This window comes from Chamaea fasciata, unplaced genomic scaffold (genome assembly GCF_029207755.1).
Source record: "Chamaea fasciata isolate MVZ Bird 193981 ecotype frontalis unplaced genomic scaffold, bChaFas1.0.hap1 SCAF_14, whole genome shotgun sequence".
Taxonomy (NCBI): Eukaryota; Metazoa; Chordata; class Aves; order Passeriformes; family Sylviidae; genus Chamaea; species Chamaea fasciata.
The window spans coordinates 13643102-13657409 of NW_027094099.1; the positions used below are offsets into that span (position 1 = coordinate 13643102).

Genomic DNA, 14308 nt, shown 5'->3' on the forward strand with positions numbered 1-14308 from the left:
AAAATAAAAACAACAACAACAACAACAACAACCCAAAAAAAAAAAAAAAAAAAAAAAAAAAAACAAAACTTCACAATAATCAGTCCACCAGCTCACTACTGTAGCACTTTCCAGGATTCCTACTTCCATTTAGTTTGTATCCCAACTAAAACACGCTCAGGTGCTTCTGGGTGCTTTTCTGTGCACAGCTTTACCCCCTGTTTCCATAAGCAATTTTCAAGCGCTATAGCATTCACCAGATTTGATTCTTAGCTTTCCAAGAACCCCTGTACCACCCAAATGCAATGAGCCCAGGGCCACAAATATGTTAACTGTGACATAGAAAGATGCCCTGGTGCAATCCTGAAAAAGAATTCATCGCTTTTCCAAGCAGGGTGAATTTATCTCAAGGAACCAGAGCTGTTTCTCACATCTCCTGACCCACACTTCCCAAAAGACACAACCTGCTCATTTGTATGCAGCTACCAGAGCAGTCTGCTCCAAAAGCCTGGAGCTTCTCATGCCCTGAACCACAGGACAAGGAGAAAACTAGAATACATTCTTGGCCACTCAGAACTGCAGAAAACATTCAAAAAACACAGTTCTGGCTGACTTCTGGTATTTGATGCACTATTTGATTTTACAGTATCAGCACCATTTCCTAAATTCCAGCTCCAATACCTTTAAAAGAAACAAAACAGCTGAAAACAGACTAATGTCTTTTCCTAAAATCACCTTTACCTAAAACCTCAACCAAACAACATTGCTGTTATTTACAGCCTTTCCTCCCTTTCCAGGGAGGAAACCACAAACTGGGAAGGGCAATAAGTGTTTGTCACTGGCTGGAGAAATTCCCCATTTCTTTCATTGTACCAAACCCCAGGACAACCAATGCTCTCTGAATACTCAAAATAAGGGTCCAGCATGGCTCTCTGGGCACTCAGGGCACCATCTCCCACAGGGCTGGGGGTGCTCCAAGAATCAGAACTAATATAGGAAACTCCTGCACTGCTGCCTCTTTCCTATGCATTGCTCTTTGCGACCAAGGGATGAGGAAATACCAAGGGAGAATGAGGTTCAGTGGGATCATTCCATCCAGCAGCACAGCACAGAAAGGAAAGTCAGAAAGAATATGAAGAAAAAAGCTTACTTGATTTCAGCAGAGCTGCCAGAGCCCCAATGGCTGCCCTGGGGAAAGAAGAGAGATGGAGAAATAATGTCAATTTCTTCAATAATTTTTGTAACCTTCATCTTCACAGTCTTCTGGGCCAGGCTTCCCAGATGGTCTAAACTGACAGCTTATGATGGACTTTGACAGAGCTGCAATGTTTTACACCAACAGAGGATCCAGCCTCTGCAGCTGACTCAGTTATTCTAAAAGACTATTAGCCCTCTAGCTTTACTGTTACACTGATTTGTAGTGACCATTAAAATTTAAAGCAACACCCACAAAGTGATCTAACAAGGTTTTTAAACTGCTGCCCCAGAGCTTTTTCTTTGTACCAGAGACTGAGCACATGCCCACTCCAGATACAAGTGCATCAGCAGATAAGCTGGGACATCAATGTGAATATCTCCAGCAAAATCCCTCCTTTTTCTATTTTCCCAAAACAAGCTTCCCCCTATCCTCCCTTTCCAGCTTTAACTGAAATCAAAATTGAATTTCTTTCAATTGTAAGAAATTTAATTGCATTGCAGGGGTATGTGGAGGGCCCCACTCAGCGGAGGACTGGTAGGAAAAGTGCTAGAGCTCTGTAGTAAGACTGCTTGCAGTGAGTAAAGGCAGGGAGAGACATTTCTGAGGACTTTCTTTGTCATTTCATTGTGCAGGTAAGCAAGTGAACCTGCCTGAGCCAGCACAGCACTGGTTTGACTGGGAGCTGGTCACTAACATTTACAGCTTGAGAAGCTGAACTGAGGCATCATTGCTCCCCAACCTCTCCGTCCCACTTGTCTCACAGAAGACTTTCTTTTCTTTTTTTGTTCTGCTGGAACAAGATCCCTGTTCTAACATGACTTACTGCTGTGAAGTTTCAAGTGCCCAGAGCAGATTAAATAAATACCGCTACAAAAACCTCCATGTGCAAGGATTCCTTAAAATGTAATCTCTTTACAAACCAATCCCCAAATAAAATTGTATTAAATTCCATACTGAGCCAATTATCATCCTGCAGCAAATAAATATTTTTTGTCACCAAGCTCCTGTTCATTGTGTGTCCTGACAGCAGCTGAGGCTAAGATTCCAAGAGCTAGTTCTTGCTGATACTGGGTCAACATCTCTATCTAAAGTCATTTTTTCATAATGAATCTGTCAGATTTCAACAACAGTTTTACAAACTGCAAAGAAAACACACTCAAATACAGACAGAACAGGAAATCAGTAGCTAAAAATCTCACCAGTGGAACCACAGTCATGCTTTCATTACTTCTTTAGCTCCAACTGAACAGCAATCATTCAGATGATGGAGAAGTAATGTCACCCCCCAGCTATTCAGCCTTCTCAGAAAAGGAACACTCTGTAGTCACTGATCGCTCAGTCTCTCCTCAAGTTTAAAGTCTGGGACAAATAACTCTAAGCAAATAAAATTCCACCCAGAGCATCTCCCAAAGATCACACTCCGGTATGTGTCTTTAAAAAAAGACTGCTCTGCATACCTATATTTTACAGGCTTAATGTGATGTCTCAATCACCTGCCAGAGCAGCACAGCAATGAAGGAATGACCAGAGTATCTCTGGCTCCAAGCAGAAGAGTTCTCAGGATTTCCTCTGGGCATCTGTTTTATGTTGTAGGTGCTTATGAGCATTGCTAAGAGTTTCAGCAGATCTACACTACTGCCATGAAGACAACACTGCCAGCAAACCTCGCATCAGAGAACAAATCAGCAAATCTGGATCTCCCAATACGTTTGGGGAGGGTCTGTGAACCAGACAACTTCACTCACCCTCAAAGGAACCCAGAATTCCCAGAGCATATTTTCAGTCTAATCTCCAGTTCCAGCTGTCTTGGTAGGGCCTAGGCGCAGGCCCATTAGACTGACTCCAATGATATGCATTGCTTTAGAACATACTTTGAGACAAAAAAAAAAAAAAAACCACCAAAAAAAAAACAAAACAAAACAAAACAAAAAAAAAAAAAAAAAAAAAAAAAAAAAAAAAAAAAAAAAACACCCAACATGAGGATAGACTGCAAAACAGGTAAAATAAGTTTAAGGGATAAAACAGACTTGCCAAGAGTAGATCAAGCCTGCCTAACTTGGTGTCTTTCTTTGATAAGAAATCCAACTTCTACACAAGGAAAGTGTGGTAGATCTAATTCATCTGTACTTCAATAAAGCATTTGATACGGTGCCACACTGAAAATTATTAGCCAAACTGGAGAACATGGGGATTAGTGTAAGAATTGCAATGTGGGAAAGGAATTGGTTAAAGACTCAATGACAGGAGTTGTGCTGGAAGAGGAATTATTAGTCTAGAGGGAACTTATGTGTGGAAGTTGTCAAGGATCTTTTCAGACTGATCTTATTTCAGCTTTTCATTAATGACCTTGGCACAAAAAGTCAGAGTATACTAACAAAATCTGCTGACCGTGTGAAGTCAGGAACTGCTGCCAATAGCAGAGAGTTCAGAATATCTTTCAGGAGTAACAAGATGTTCTTGAGTTCTGAAGGAATAGAAATGTGATGCAATGTAATAGTCAAAGTGCAAGGTTAAGCATTTAGGGTTTAATAAGGATTACTGTTATGAGCAGGGGCTCATAATTTGGAAATGAGTAGAAGGACACTCTGGATATATGAGTCCATTAAGGGATAAGGACAAGCATAACCAGCAGGGTGACAACCATGAAAAGGACAGATCAGGTCTCAGAAAACCACTGTCAGTGGAGAAGGGAGCATGGATGTTCTCATAGAAGGCTTCACCTGAACAGCTGTGTGTAGAACTCAGAAGGAAGCACACAGAAAACTGCCAAGGAAATCATTATGGTAGCAGAGACATAACTCATTAGGAGTCTTAAAGATCGCAGTTTAGTCTTAACAAAACAATAGCTAAGAGACAACTGGATTGTTCCCCTCAGACACACTGGGTGGCAGAGAAGTAAACACTGAGGAAGGCAGAGAAATACTTAGGGTGAGGAAAAAATTTGGCACTAGGACAAATGGATATAAAATGGCCATGAATAAATTTAGCTGGAATTGAAAGGATGGGTTTTAAGCACTGGAAAATGAAGGCATGAAACATCCTCTTGGCAGCCATGGGACAAACAACCTAATGACTTTGAAAAGGCAGCCTGGAGTGCTTATAATGGGACTGCCAAGTCCAGTTGCCAATGAGGAAAAGGTCTGAGAAAAGTGACCCAGGAACGACTGTACCCCTATAGCCTTACATTTTAAGCATAGATATAATGGGAATGAAATGAGAAACATGTATTCTAAGTGCAGAGTTAATCAGCCAGCCCAGAAAAGAGCAGCTGCATCAGCTTAAGATGGAAGTCCAAAGAGTCCAGTGTCCTGTGGCCAACAGTGCCAAGGAAAGCATGCAAGGCCGCAGCAGACACACAGTGCTAGGACTTGCAGAACAGAGTCAAACTCCAGCAGCTTTCAAACCCCAGAGATCCCACAAACTAGAAAAGGTGCCTTTGAGAGGGGTTTCAGCTCTTAGCTGATTTTGCTTCCATTTGTTTGCCAGAGAACTTTTGAACTTGTGTAAAATCTTAGCATGCATAATTATCCTGGAAAAGGACTTCACACCTACATTGTGTAGAGAGTCAACTACCTGCATTTGTTTTAAGTTTGGACTTTCAATCAGCATTGTAATTTGCACATTAAGTCAGGTGTTAGCCACCCCCAGAATATTACCTGTCTTTGATGCTGAACAAAATCAAACACACAAAACACCTAATGGGAAACAATAAATCAGAGAAGACGAATAGAAGCAGAATAGGCTTTCACTGAAAGCAGCAACAAGACCATTGAAACATCAGTAAGGCTACAGCAAGCCAGGAAAATGATGTTCATGATAATACCAGCACCTCTCAGCACCATATGGCAAACCAACCGCATCTTTTCTGACATCAGGAGATATAATGAGATGAGTCAGCCTGGGACAAGCAGACAGAGAGAGGAGTTCATAAATTGTGCACAAGAGCAAGGACAGGGCTGGAGGAAGATGAGGAGGAAAAGTTTAAGAGCACAAGAAAGATGACTTGATGAGCCATATGCCAGACCAGAGAATTTGATAGTGTGCCCAGAGCAAATCTCTGCGTTTGTCTCAAGAAGGAATGGAGAGGAGATGATGGGGAGGGGAAGGGGGACGGGGGTGATTAAATCATTAAAAAAACTTGCCAAATCTGTCCAGATGCCTTCCTCTGATTTTCTGTTTTCAGTGGTAACACATCACCAAAATCTTAGCTGTTTTGTCAAGTCCAGTGTATCCCAAAGGAGACTCATTTATATATTAATCAAAAAAAAAAAAAAAAAAAAAAAAAAAAAAAAAAAGTATAAGTAAAGTTGCACTATCTTATAAAGCATAATAAGAAATGTTGCTCCATAATCAGAAAACATTAAAAACTCCCTGTAGCAGCCGTCGAGACAGCCACTCTGAAGAATGGAAAACTTTGAAGTGTTTCCAAGTCAGCAGCTTGGATATCTGGGCAAGAGTACAACTAGCAGACAGATAGACAAATGCAACTTCCAGATCCTGTGCTTAGGAACCAGGAGCAACAACAAAGAAAAACTCCATGTCCCAAGCCAAAGCACAATTGGATTAGCCAGTAAAACCAGGCTATTAAAGAGCCTGGACAAAGGAGCCCTGTGCCTAGGTCACCCTTCCAGAGCTGAGCTGCCAGGATTTTTTTCACTGGAAATCACTGCAGGCAGAGGAGCCTGAAAACCAAGATCTCTTTCATTTTCCTCTGCACTCCAATCTCAGCTCACAACACAAGGCACTATATGATGGACAATCCTGTGCCTGTTTCTATCTCTTGAAGAAAACAGAAGGACTCCCAAAAATACTAACCCCACTCCAGAAGAGCTACAGGGTTGACTGCATGGAAGAATTTTAAGACTGACAGAACACAATGATGGTGCATAACCACCCAGGATTAGCCTGGAACTATGGCCAGGGTACAGCAGAAAAGCCAAAGACTGAACAAAGAAATCAACCAAAAGGGCCCTGCAGATAAGCCCTCAAATAACTTAACCATCCTTCCTTCTGTGAAATTCTACACACTAAAACACAGAACACCATCTTCTAATTATTGACTGAAAGCTAATGGCTTGGTGCTTTATTAGAAACCTCTTCAACCTGACGCCTAGTTCCTTACAGCAATCACACCTGGATGATAAAGACATTAAACACCATTTTTACAGAAATGTAAGAAAAGGTTCTGCCCTCGCAGAACCCATGTTGCTCAACTCCTCCCGCCCTTCACCCTGCTATTTCTCATATACTCACTTATTGCACTCATGTTTCTTTATACCACAAACAGTGTGGGGAAGGGACCCTGCAGGACATTTTTGTACAGCACCTGGTACAATGGACCCCTGACTCAGAGCTCAAAACCCCTAAACTTCCACAGCCCCTCTTCTCCAGGCAGAATTAAGTGTCCTCAAGTGTAGACATAACCTAGCTGCATTTTCCCTCAAACCCCTGGGATTTGTACTTAACTGCTAGAATTTATACAGTCACAGAACCACTCACTGTAAAGATGATTTCACATTTGACAACTAAGAGACATTCAGAAACAACTCGCAGGCACCACAGCAATAGGTGTTTTATAAATCCTACCAGAAGGTAGATCTCATCTGAGGCAGATACCTTGAAAGTCATTTCCCTCATGCCCCAGAAATACAGATCTGAAATATGCAGGCACTTGTGCAGTGATTTGTTTTAAAGACTTTAAACCAGCAGCTTCACAAGTCTTGGAAATATGGGTGGGGAAAAGCTGCTTATGCTGCTGGCATTTTCATAGCAATATTAGTCTAGGACTTATGCAAAAACACCCATCATCTTGTCCTCTTTAATTCCACCTTGTTAGCAAGGCATTAAAACACTGAAGTAGGGGAAAGTTTGCTTACAGTCTGCAATGTCCCACACACTGCCAACAGGTGGAGTTTGGAGATCCAGCTGTTGTGTACAGATGTGCTTTCAGTGTAATGCTGAAAGATGAGGGGAAAAAACCCACACACTCCTTTTCTAATAGATGCATCCATTCCAGTGACCAGTGTGTCTCAGTTCCCAGATTCAGCTCAAAGCCTTCACTGCAGCATCTTCCAAACTTCTCTGCCCACTCTGGAGCCTGTCAGGTTAAAATCAGTGAAAAGGTACAGCCTTCCAGCCTGTCTCATCTCTTCCTTCCAGAAAGAAGAGTGACTCCAGGCTTATCCTCCAGGCATCCTTACAAGTATCCTACTTTTTCTTGAGTACAAATACAGAAGTGGAGACAGCTGTATCCTAAAAAGACAAGCTATTCTTTACAGCTCTAAATTAAATTAACTTCAAAGTAGTAACAAAGAAGACCAAGGTTTGTGAAAAACACTTAAAACCTTGCCAAAAGGTTGCCCAGGCATTTCTGACAGTGCAGAGCTGGCACTGCCTCCCCAGTGCAGAAGTCATACCTCAGATTATGTCAGCTCCCTCTCCAGGGTCAGATGTCACCAATATGGCTGAGGCAGGCTGTGACAGCTTGTCATTCACATCAAGATAAAGGGACTGGAAGGTTCACAATCAGACAGAATTCTTAACAAATTCATCACCCAGGCAGTTCCAGGCTGACAGTGTGAGAACCCAGATCCCCCACCCCAGGGACACATGTGAGGGGACTGGGAAAGGGGGTCAATACTATCCTTGATTGATTGATTAAGAGAAGTGGTGAGGACACTCATCGAGGCCACATCTGCTAACAAGCACCAGCAGAGCCCTAGAGAACATCTCATACACAGTTAAAGTGTACAGGGAATGTGGTTAAATCCCCCTCCTTCCCCCAGGCAGCTGTCTTCCACTCCCAATCCAGTTACTACTCAGTTCAAAAGAGCCTAGTGCTCTCTTGGCTCACTCCTTAGCTGTCATTTTATGTGTAGCTCATCCATTCCCAGCAGCTTTTGCTCTGGAAACCACAGGGATTGACATGAAGACTCTGCTGACAGGAAGAGCATGTGCTCCACACATGGGGGAAGACACCCAGCCCCATTTTTCTTAGTTGTAGATCATTCAGCCTTAAACTTTTCTGAGTGCTGTGCACATCCAGAGTAAGGGCAGGGAGAGGGACATGATCTGTGCACCCTGCTTAGGGCATGATGAAATCAAATGACACTTCTTGGTGACATACCCAGAAACCCTGGGCTCCAATCTCAGCACGACAACTGGGACTTCTTCCATTAAGAGAAATTGAACTGCAGGTGCTTTGCCACCAGGGAGTCTCTGATGGCCAATGGTTCAGGGAGAGTTTGGTGGTACCCAGGGCTTTATGATGCCAGAAAATAAGGCTGCACACACACCATATTGCTGGCAAACCACTGCAAGATTTTCATTTTATGAATGCTCTCAATTACTGGCAGTGAAATATCCAAGGGCAGCTCATGTTGCTGACAATCCAGGTAGAAAAGTATCTCTCACATGTCACTGCTTGTGCCCAGAGCTATTTGAGAGCATAAAAGGGAGGCTGGTTTCAATGCAATCAAGGCTAAGAGCTGTAGCTCTTCCTGACTGCTGGTTACTACAAACCATCTCTAAGGCAGCAGTAATCTCAGGGTACAACATCTTTAAAAAGCACTTTGTAGTGAAAGGTTCCCTCGAGCTGTGTTTTAAAAAGTCACCTTTCCTGCATGGAGCTGGGCTGCTGTGATGGATGGAAAACCTGAGTTCTCATTTCAGCTCTTCCTGTGGTTTTCAGAGTTTTGAGGTCTGTTTTGTTTGAGGGTTTGGTTGGTTGGTCTTTTTAACCAAAGAAGCAAACATCTTTCAGAGAAGCTAATTTTAAAAATGTGCACAACATAAGAGACTTGAAAAGGACATGAATTATGAAGCTGAAGGACTGAGAAAGCATCATCTTCCTTGATCTCTTCCTAGAAAGAAGGCTGACTTGTACAGAAGCCTTTTCTTTAAGCAAAAGTCAGATGTTTCAGAATAAAAGAAGGAATGACTTATATTGAACACAAGATGAAAAACTGATCTTTTTAATCTAATGCTATTGTTTCCATATTACAAGGACTTAGAAATAGATCCATCAGTTTGAGTTTGTATTGCACTTCACTTCCCCTCTGGTCCCATTCAGATGAAGCCCATCCATAAAGTCCAGCCAAAAGAAACTCAGAGTTTGAAATGTCTAGGGAAGAGGGCTGGATTGCAGAGGGGTTTTTTGAATATGTCAGAGCAAGAAGCTGTTTCATGCAGCAGGTGCAAGTGCAAAAAGATACCTATGAAATTAATCTTTTTGCATGCAATGCATTTACCAATCCCCAAGGAGGGACCACTTCCCCTGTTTTGCACACAGGTCAGGCTGTTTCTATCCATTACTCCTACCAAATACCAAAGGATGGTGGACAGAGTTAGACCTGCCTGAAAAGCTCATATGCAAGTGGAGTTTCAACAAAATAAGCAGAAGAAAATGTGCAGAATAGTTCACCAAATCTTTCCTGTTTTCCAACTATTCCCACTTTTCAATCTTTCTTATGACTGTGGTCCCTAAGTACATCTACACATAGCCCTCCAGCACTAAATTTAGTGTGAATTGGGCACTTTGCAGTTTGTTGGTCCTAACTGATGCTGCCAAACAGGAACACGCTTGGAAATACTGGGATATTCATTTGTATGCCACACGTGCACACAATACTGAGCTTAATTGGCACTATTAAATCAGCCTCAAATTGAGAACAATGCATAAACATGCTCGAGAATCACAAAGTAACATTCTCTTACAGATTCACAATAGGCATCTTGACCTGAATTTAAACGGCATTTTTACGTCTAAACATGCAGGTAGCACTCAGCAGGATTTTTCAAAGCTCCTTTGTATACTAAGGTCAGAATTCCCTTTTAACTGTACAGGTTAATCCATTAACCTGCTAAGAGGCTTTCTTTTATGGTTACATTTCCTTTCATCTTCACACATTTAAATATCTCTGAAAATCTGGACATTTGTTCAAAAATTCAGGTCTCACCTGAGTACCTTCAGTCAGTGTCAACAGCCATTTTTAAGAAAATTTTCAGAATTTTTTCAAATGTGTCTTCTGTGCTAGAAAAAAACCGCCCATTTTACCCACCATGTGTGCCAAAACAGAGGGCTGCAAAACACACGTAGAAATGCACAATACTGACTAGTTTTGCCACAGGTAAGCATGAAGTTTTAGGGGGAAATAAACGTTACAAATGCAGAGCAGGGAGAAAAGCTTATTAATTTGCCTGGGATTTTCAATAAGGATTTAGCAGATAAAGCCATCCTGCTCTTCACCTCTCTGCCATTCTGGGGTTTGTCTTGCTGGATAGTGATGGCAGGGGGTGGGGATACTGCTGTATTGTGCAGTATATCCAGAGCTGCAGGAGAAGGAGCCAAGGTGTGGAAAGCAGCTGGCTTTCCCACTGCCCTGCAGCAGCTTTTTGGACACAAAACCACCAGGCTGCCATAGGGGAGGTAGCAGAGTCACCTGAGGACTGAGCAGGCTCACACAAAACAGGACAGATGCTGCAAATGCAGATGCATCTTCTGCAGAAGCTGTCCCTGCAAGCAGGCAGAGCCACCACCCCCAACAGCAGCACCCAAACTCCTGCTGTGACCCTGTCCTTGTCCTGTCCTCATCTCCACAGCTCTGCAGGACAGAAGTAGGACATCTGACTGCAGGGAAGGCAACCTGCAGGCTGCAGGTCAGAGAGGAGGCTCTCTGCAATCACAGTACCTCAAGACTTGCAGCACTTCAAAGAACAGCCCCCATATAAGACAGAAGTGGGAATGGCATAGGCAGGGTCCTGAGGAAGAATGAGATGTTTGCTTATTCGTTTCCCTGGAATGCACAAGAGTCAGAGAAATAACTTTAACTGCTAGATCACCCATGTTGCCTTCCACACAGCATTTTGCCCAGCTGGTGCCTGAGGTTTAACATGCAGGAAAAGATTTTGACTCAGACTCTGAGAGAAAGGGCAGGAAGGCTGCCAGGGGCAGCCAGAGCAGCCTCAGCTTTCTCCCCCCACATCTACAAGCAAGTGGATTTTGAGACCAGGCAGTTCACACCAGCCCCAATTGCAACACAAGTCCCTACAGCACGAGTCTGGTGGTAAGGCAGCATCTGGCTGCTGTGGCTGATCCAGCCTAACCCTCACCCTGATCAAGCCACCCACAGACTAATGAATTTGTTCATTTGTACATGTCTAACTCCTTACTAAGCAATAATCTGGTCACATCTTAATGCTAGTGCCTGCTCTTCCCAACATTTAGCTGGAACATTTAAAAGGAAGATAAAATCAGTAAATGTCAAAATGCAGCACATACTGGGTCAAATTCTCTCGATATTTGCTGTTTGAAAGCTTCAATGTCACACTGACATAACTGCAGGGGCTTTTTGAAGCAGTAATTTGTAGAAGCCTAAGTAATGAAAGTTAAGTGTTGGGTTTGGTTTTTTTTCTCCCTTCTTTTCCGCTGGAAATCTTCCATTTCATATAATCCAGCCAAACTGTGGATTCTGAAAACAGACCATATCAAAGCCAAGGCTGGTAGAATGTAAGGTGTAAATCTAATACAGAAGCACCAGGGATAAAGAATTAAAATTCATGGGAAAAATTCTGAGCATTATTGGGGTGGTTCTTCCACATGCCATTTTTTCTACATAGTAAAATCTGGAAGGTGGTTAAAACTGGAATGACCACAGATTTTTAAGTGTAATTTTGAATAATGAAAAACAAGCAGGAAATGAAGCTTTTGACTAGACAGTGACAGCTATTGTGCCATTGCAGCATATGCCCTATGGTCCACACAAAGCCTGAATTGTATCCCTGTAACACAGGAAAGAAATACATGGATTTGGTGCGCTGAAATTATAAAATGATTCTCTCTTTTCTAATCTGCAATAATCTGGCTTTTGCTGTCTCAGACCCACGACTTTTCCAAGGTTTGCACTTTGGGGGGAGTTTCCACTCCCATCCCCAGAACTGTAGTTATCCATGCTTAGGAATCAGTTGCCCTGTTCCTTCTCACCAGGCACTTCCTCAAGGGTTCAGGTTCTCCCCTCCACATTCCAAGCCTTGCCTCCAAACACCTCCCACAGCAACTCAGCTCTGGGTTTATTTACAGGTTTTACTGGCATTGCTGCAATTCCAAGTGTTGCCCTGCAGATATAGAGATCGAGAAGAGCCGTGCCAGCCTTAGTGAGCCAGAGCCCTGTGCTGAATCTGTGCCACTGCTGTTACAAAACCTTCTCTCCCTAAAAAATTCATTTCACCTTCATTGGCAAACACTCTCTTATTTACTTTATCCCTTTCATTCTCTGTAATAATTGTTTGATAACCATTCAAAAGAGCCTGAAAGACTGAAGACTTTGGAGCTCTCTTTCACCCACTGGAAATTAGTCTCTTGTATTGCCTCTGTAACTCTAAATCCAGTTACCCTGCTGCTGCTACAGCTGCTGAGGCTCCAACAGTGCTACCAGGACAGGGAACCCTGCAGCAGAAAGGCTGTTGCTAAGGCTTTGACACTGTGTCATATAACTCTGCTCAGGGCAGGTCTAATCACTGCTGTGCTTTAAAACCATTGATAGTTCTAGAGACTGGCTCACACTCTACCTGCCAGCATTGCCAGCCCTGATGGAGCTGGGAAAAAGCCTCAGCAAACACAGGAAATTCTTAGGGCTGATTTCCTTGTGAGGACAGCATCGTGCAAATTGTTTCTGTAGAAGTTCTGCATTGACACTTATTTTCATTGTTTTTTTCCAAATTTCCCTTTGTCTATCTTTGGACTGAAAACTTTTGTGGGAAGGATTTCACAGCTGCTCTCTACCTTCTTCATAAGGGCAAGAGGCTTCTGGGTGGGAGGAGAAATGGCAATAAATCAAGTGAAAAGCAAAGAAGAGGAGATTCCTGGGCTCTCACATGTGCTGACACACAAGTGAGTGCCCTCAGCTTTATCTGCTCACTCTCTGACCTCTATCAGAGATTCACGTCATTACTCAACTCCGTGATTTCCAAGGGGGAATTCTTTCTTTGTCTCTTTGGCAAAGGAGAACCAATATAGGTAAATAGGCAGAGTGGGCACCCCTTCATCATCTCTACATGCACATTCAGATAGGCTTTGCTTGGAAATCCCTTTCCCCCAGTCCTCATCCCTCAGGACTGCCTGGCTGAGGTTTTCTGAAGATTTGCATTTCACAGCCACCTCAAACATGATTACAAGGTCACATAACCACGTTGCTCAACCCTCTCCTCTCTGCACCAGCTCCACTTTCACTCCACAGCCCACTTAACTGCATCCCACTTGAACATAAAACCTTCCACAAATTCACTATTGTTCTTCTCTCCCGTTTCTCATTCCCCCATCTATGTTCTTACTGAATGTCTCAGGCAGAGCTGAGTGTACCCTCACTACCCTTAGTAAGGCATGAGAAAAGCGTGGGTTTAAGTGTATGGAAAGTCTGATCTCAGGGGACTTGCCCACAGCAACACACAGCGTTTCTGGTTAACACCTCAGACACCAGAGATCCTTTGTCTCCTAACATTAAATTTTTTTACTCTTACAGTCCCACCACCACTGGTGAAAGATCTCCCTGCACCTCCAGATCAGGAGCCTGCACGCTCCACACCTCACAGATAACCCACCAACTTCCAGAAGTCAACCAAACCCTTCATTTCTTCCTAAATCATGAAATCCTTCTAGCTGAGTTTTAATTTTTTAAAAAATTTTAATAATTTCACTCTGGTTTTGACATGCTACTTACAAAATGCTTGGCATAACCAGATCACACTAGTCTTGACCATAATCTCCTATGGGGGACTATCATATTCAGCTGCAAGACAGCTTTATCATCATTAATAATTCATCTAACTCTGGGAAACATTCCGAGATGCAACTGATGTATGAAATCAAGTCACACCTCCCATTTGGATGGGAATGACAGTGTTTTCCATGGTTACATGGGATATACCCCTCAGAGAGGTCCTAGGAGGCAGTGAGATTGCAGTGAGGCACCCAGGTGTTAGTTTCAATCCAGTTAGAACAAAGACCAACAGATGCAGCAACATGAATAATACTCCCAGACTGGAAAACATGTCCTAAGAAGCTTGGGTAGCTCACACTGGAGGCCCTGCTGCAAGCCTGAGCAGTTGTTAGGAGAAGGGGGAAAATTAAAGCTCAGG

At 42.9% G+C, this 14308-nt stretch overlaps 1 protein-coding gene across 2 annotated transcripts in view; it reads right to left on the minus strand.

The window, feature by feature from the left end:
* AGBL1 (AGBL carboxypeptidase 1) overlaps window positions 1-14308 on the minus strand; it is a 265166-nt gene that overhangs the window by 218743 nt on the left and 32115 nt on the right. For both annotated transcript variants that reach the window (XM_066196254.1, XM_066196253.1), the window contains exon 6: window positions 1130-1167. In XM_066196254.1, the coding sequence (XP_066052351.1) occupies window positions 1130-1167 (38 nt within the window). The remainder of the gene's footprint in view (window positions 1-1129; window positions 1168-14308) is intronic.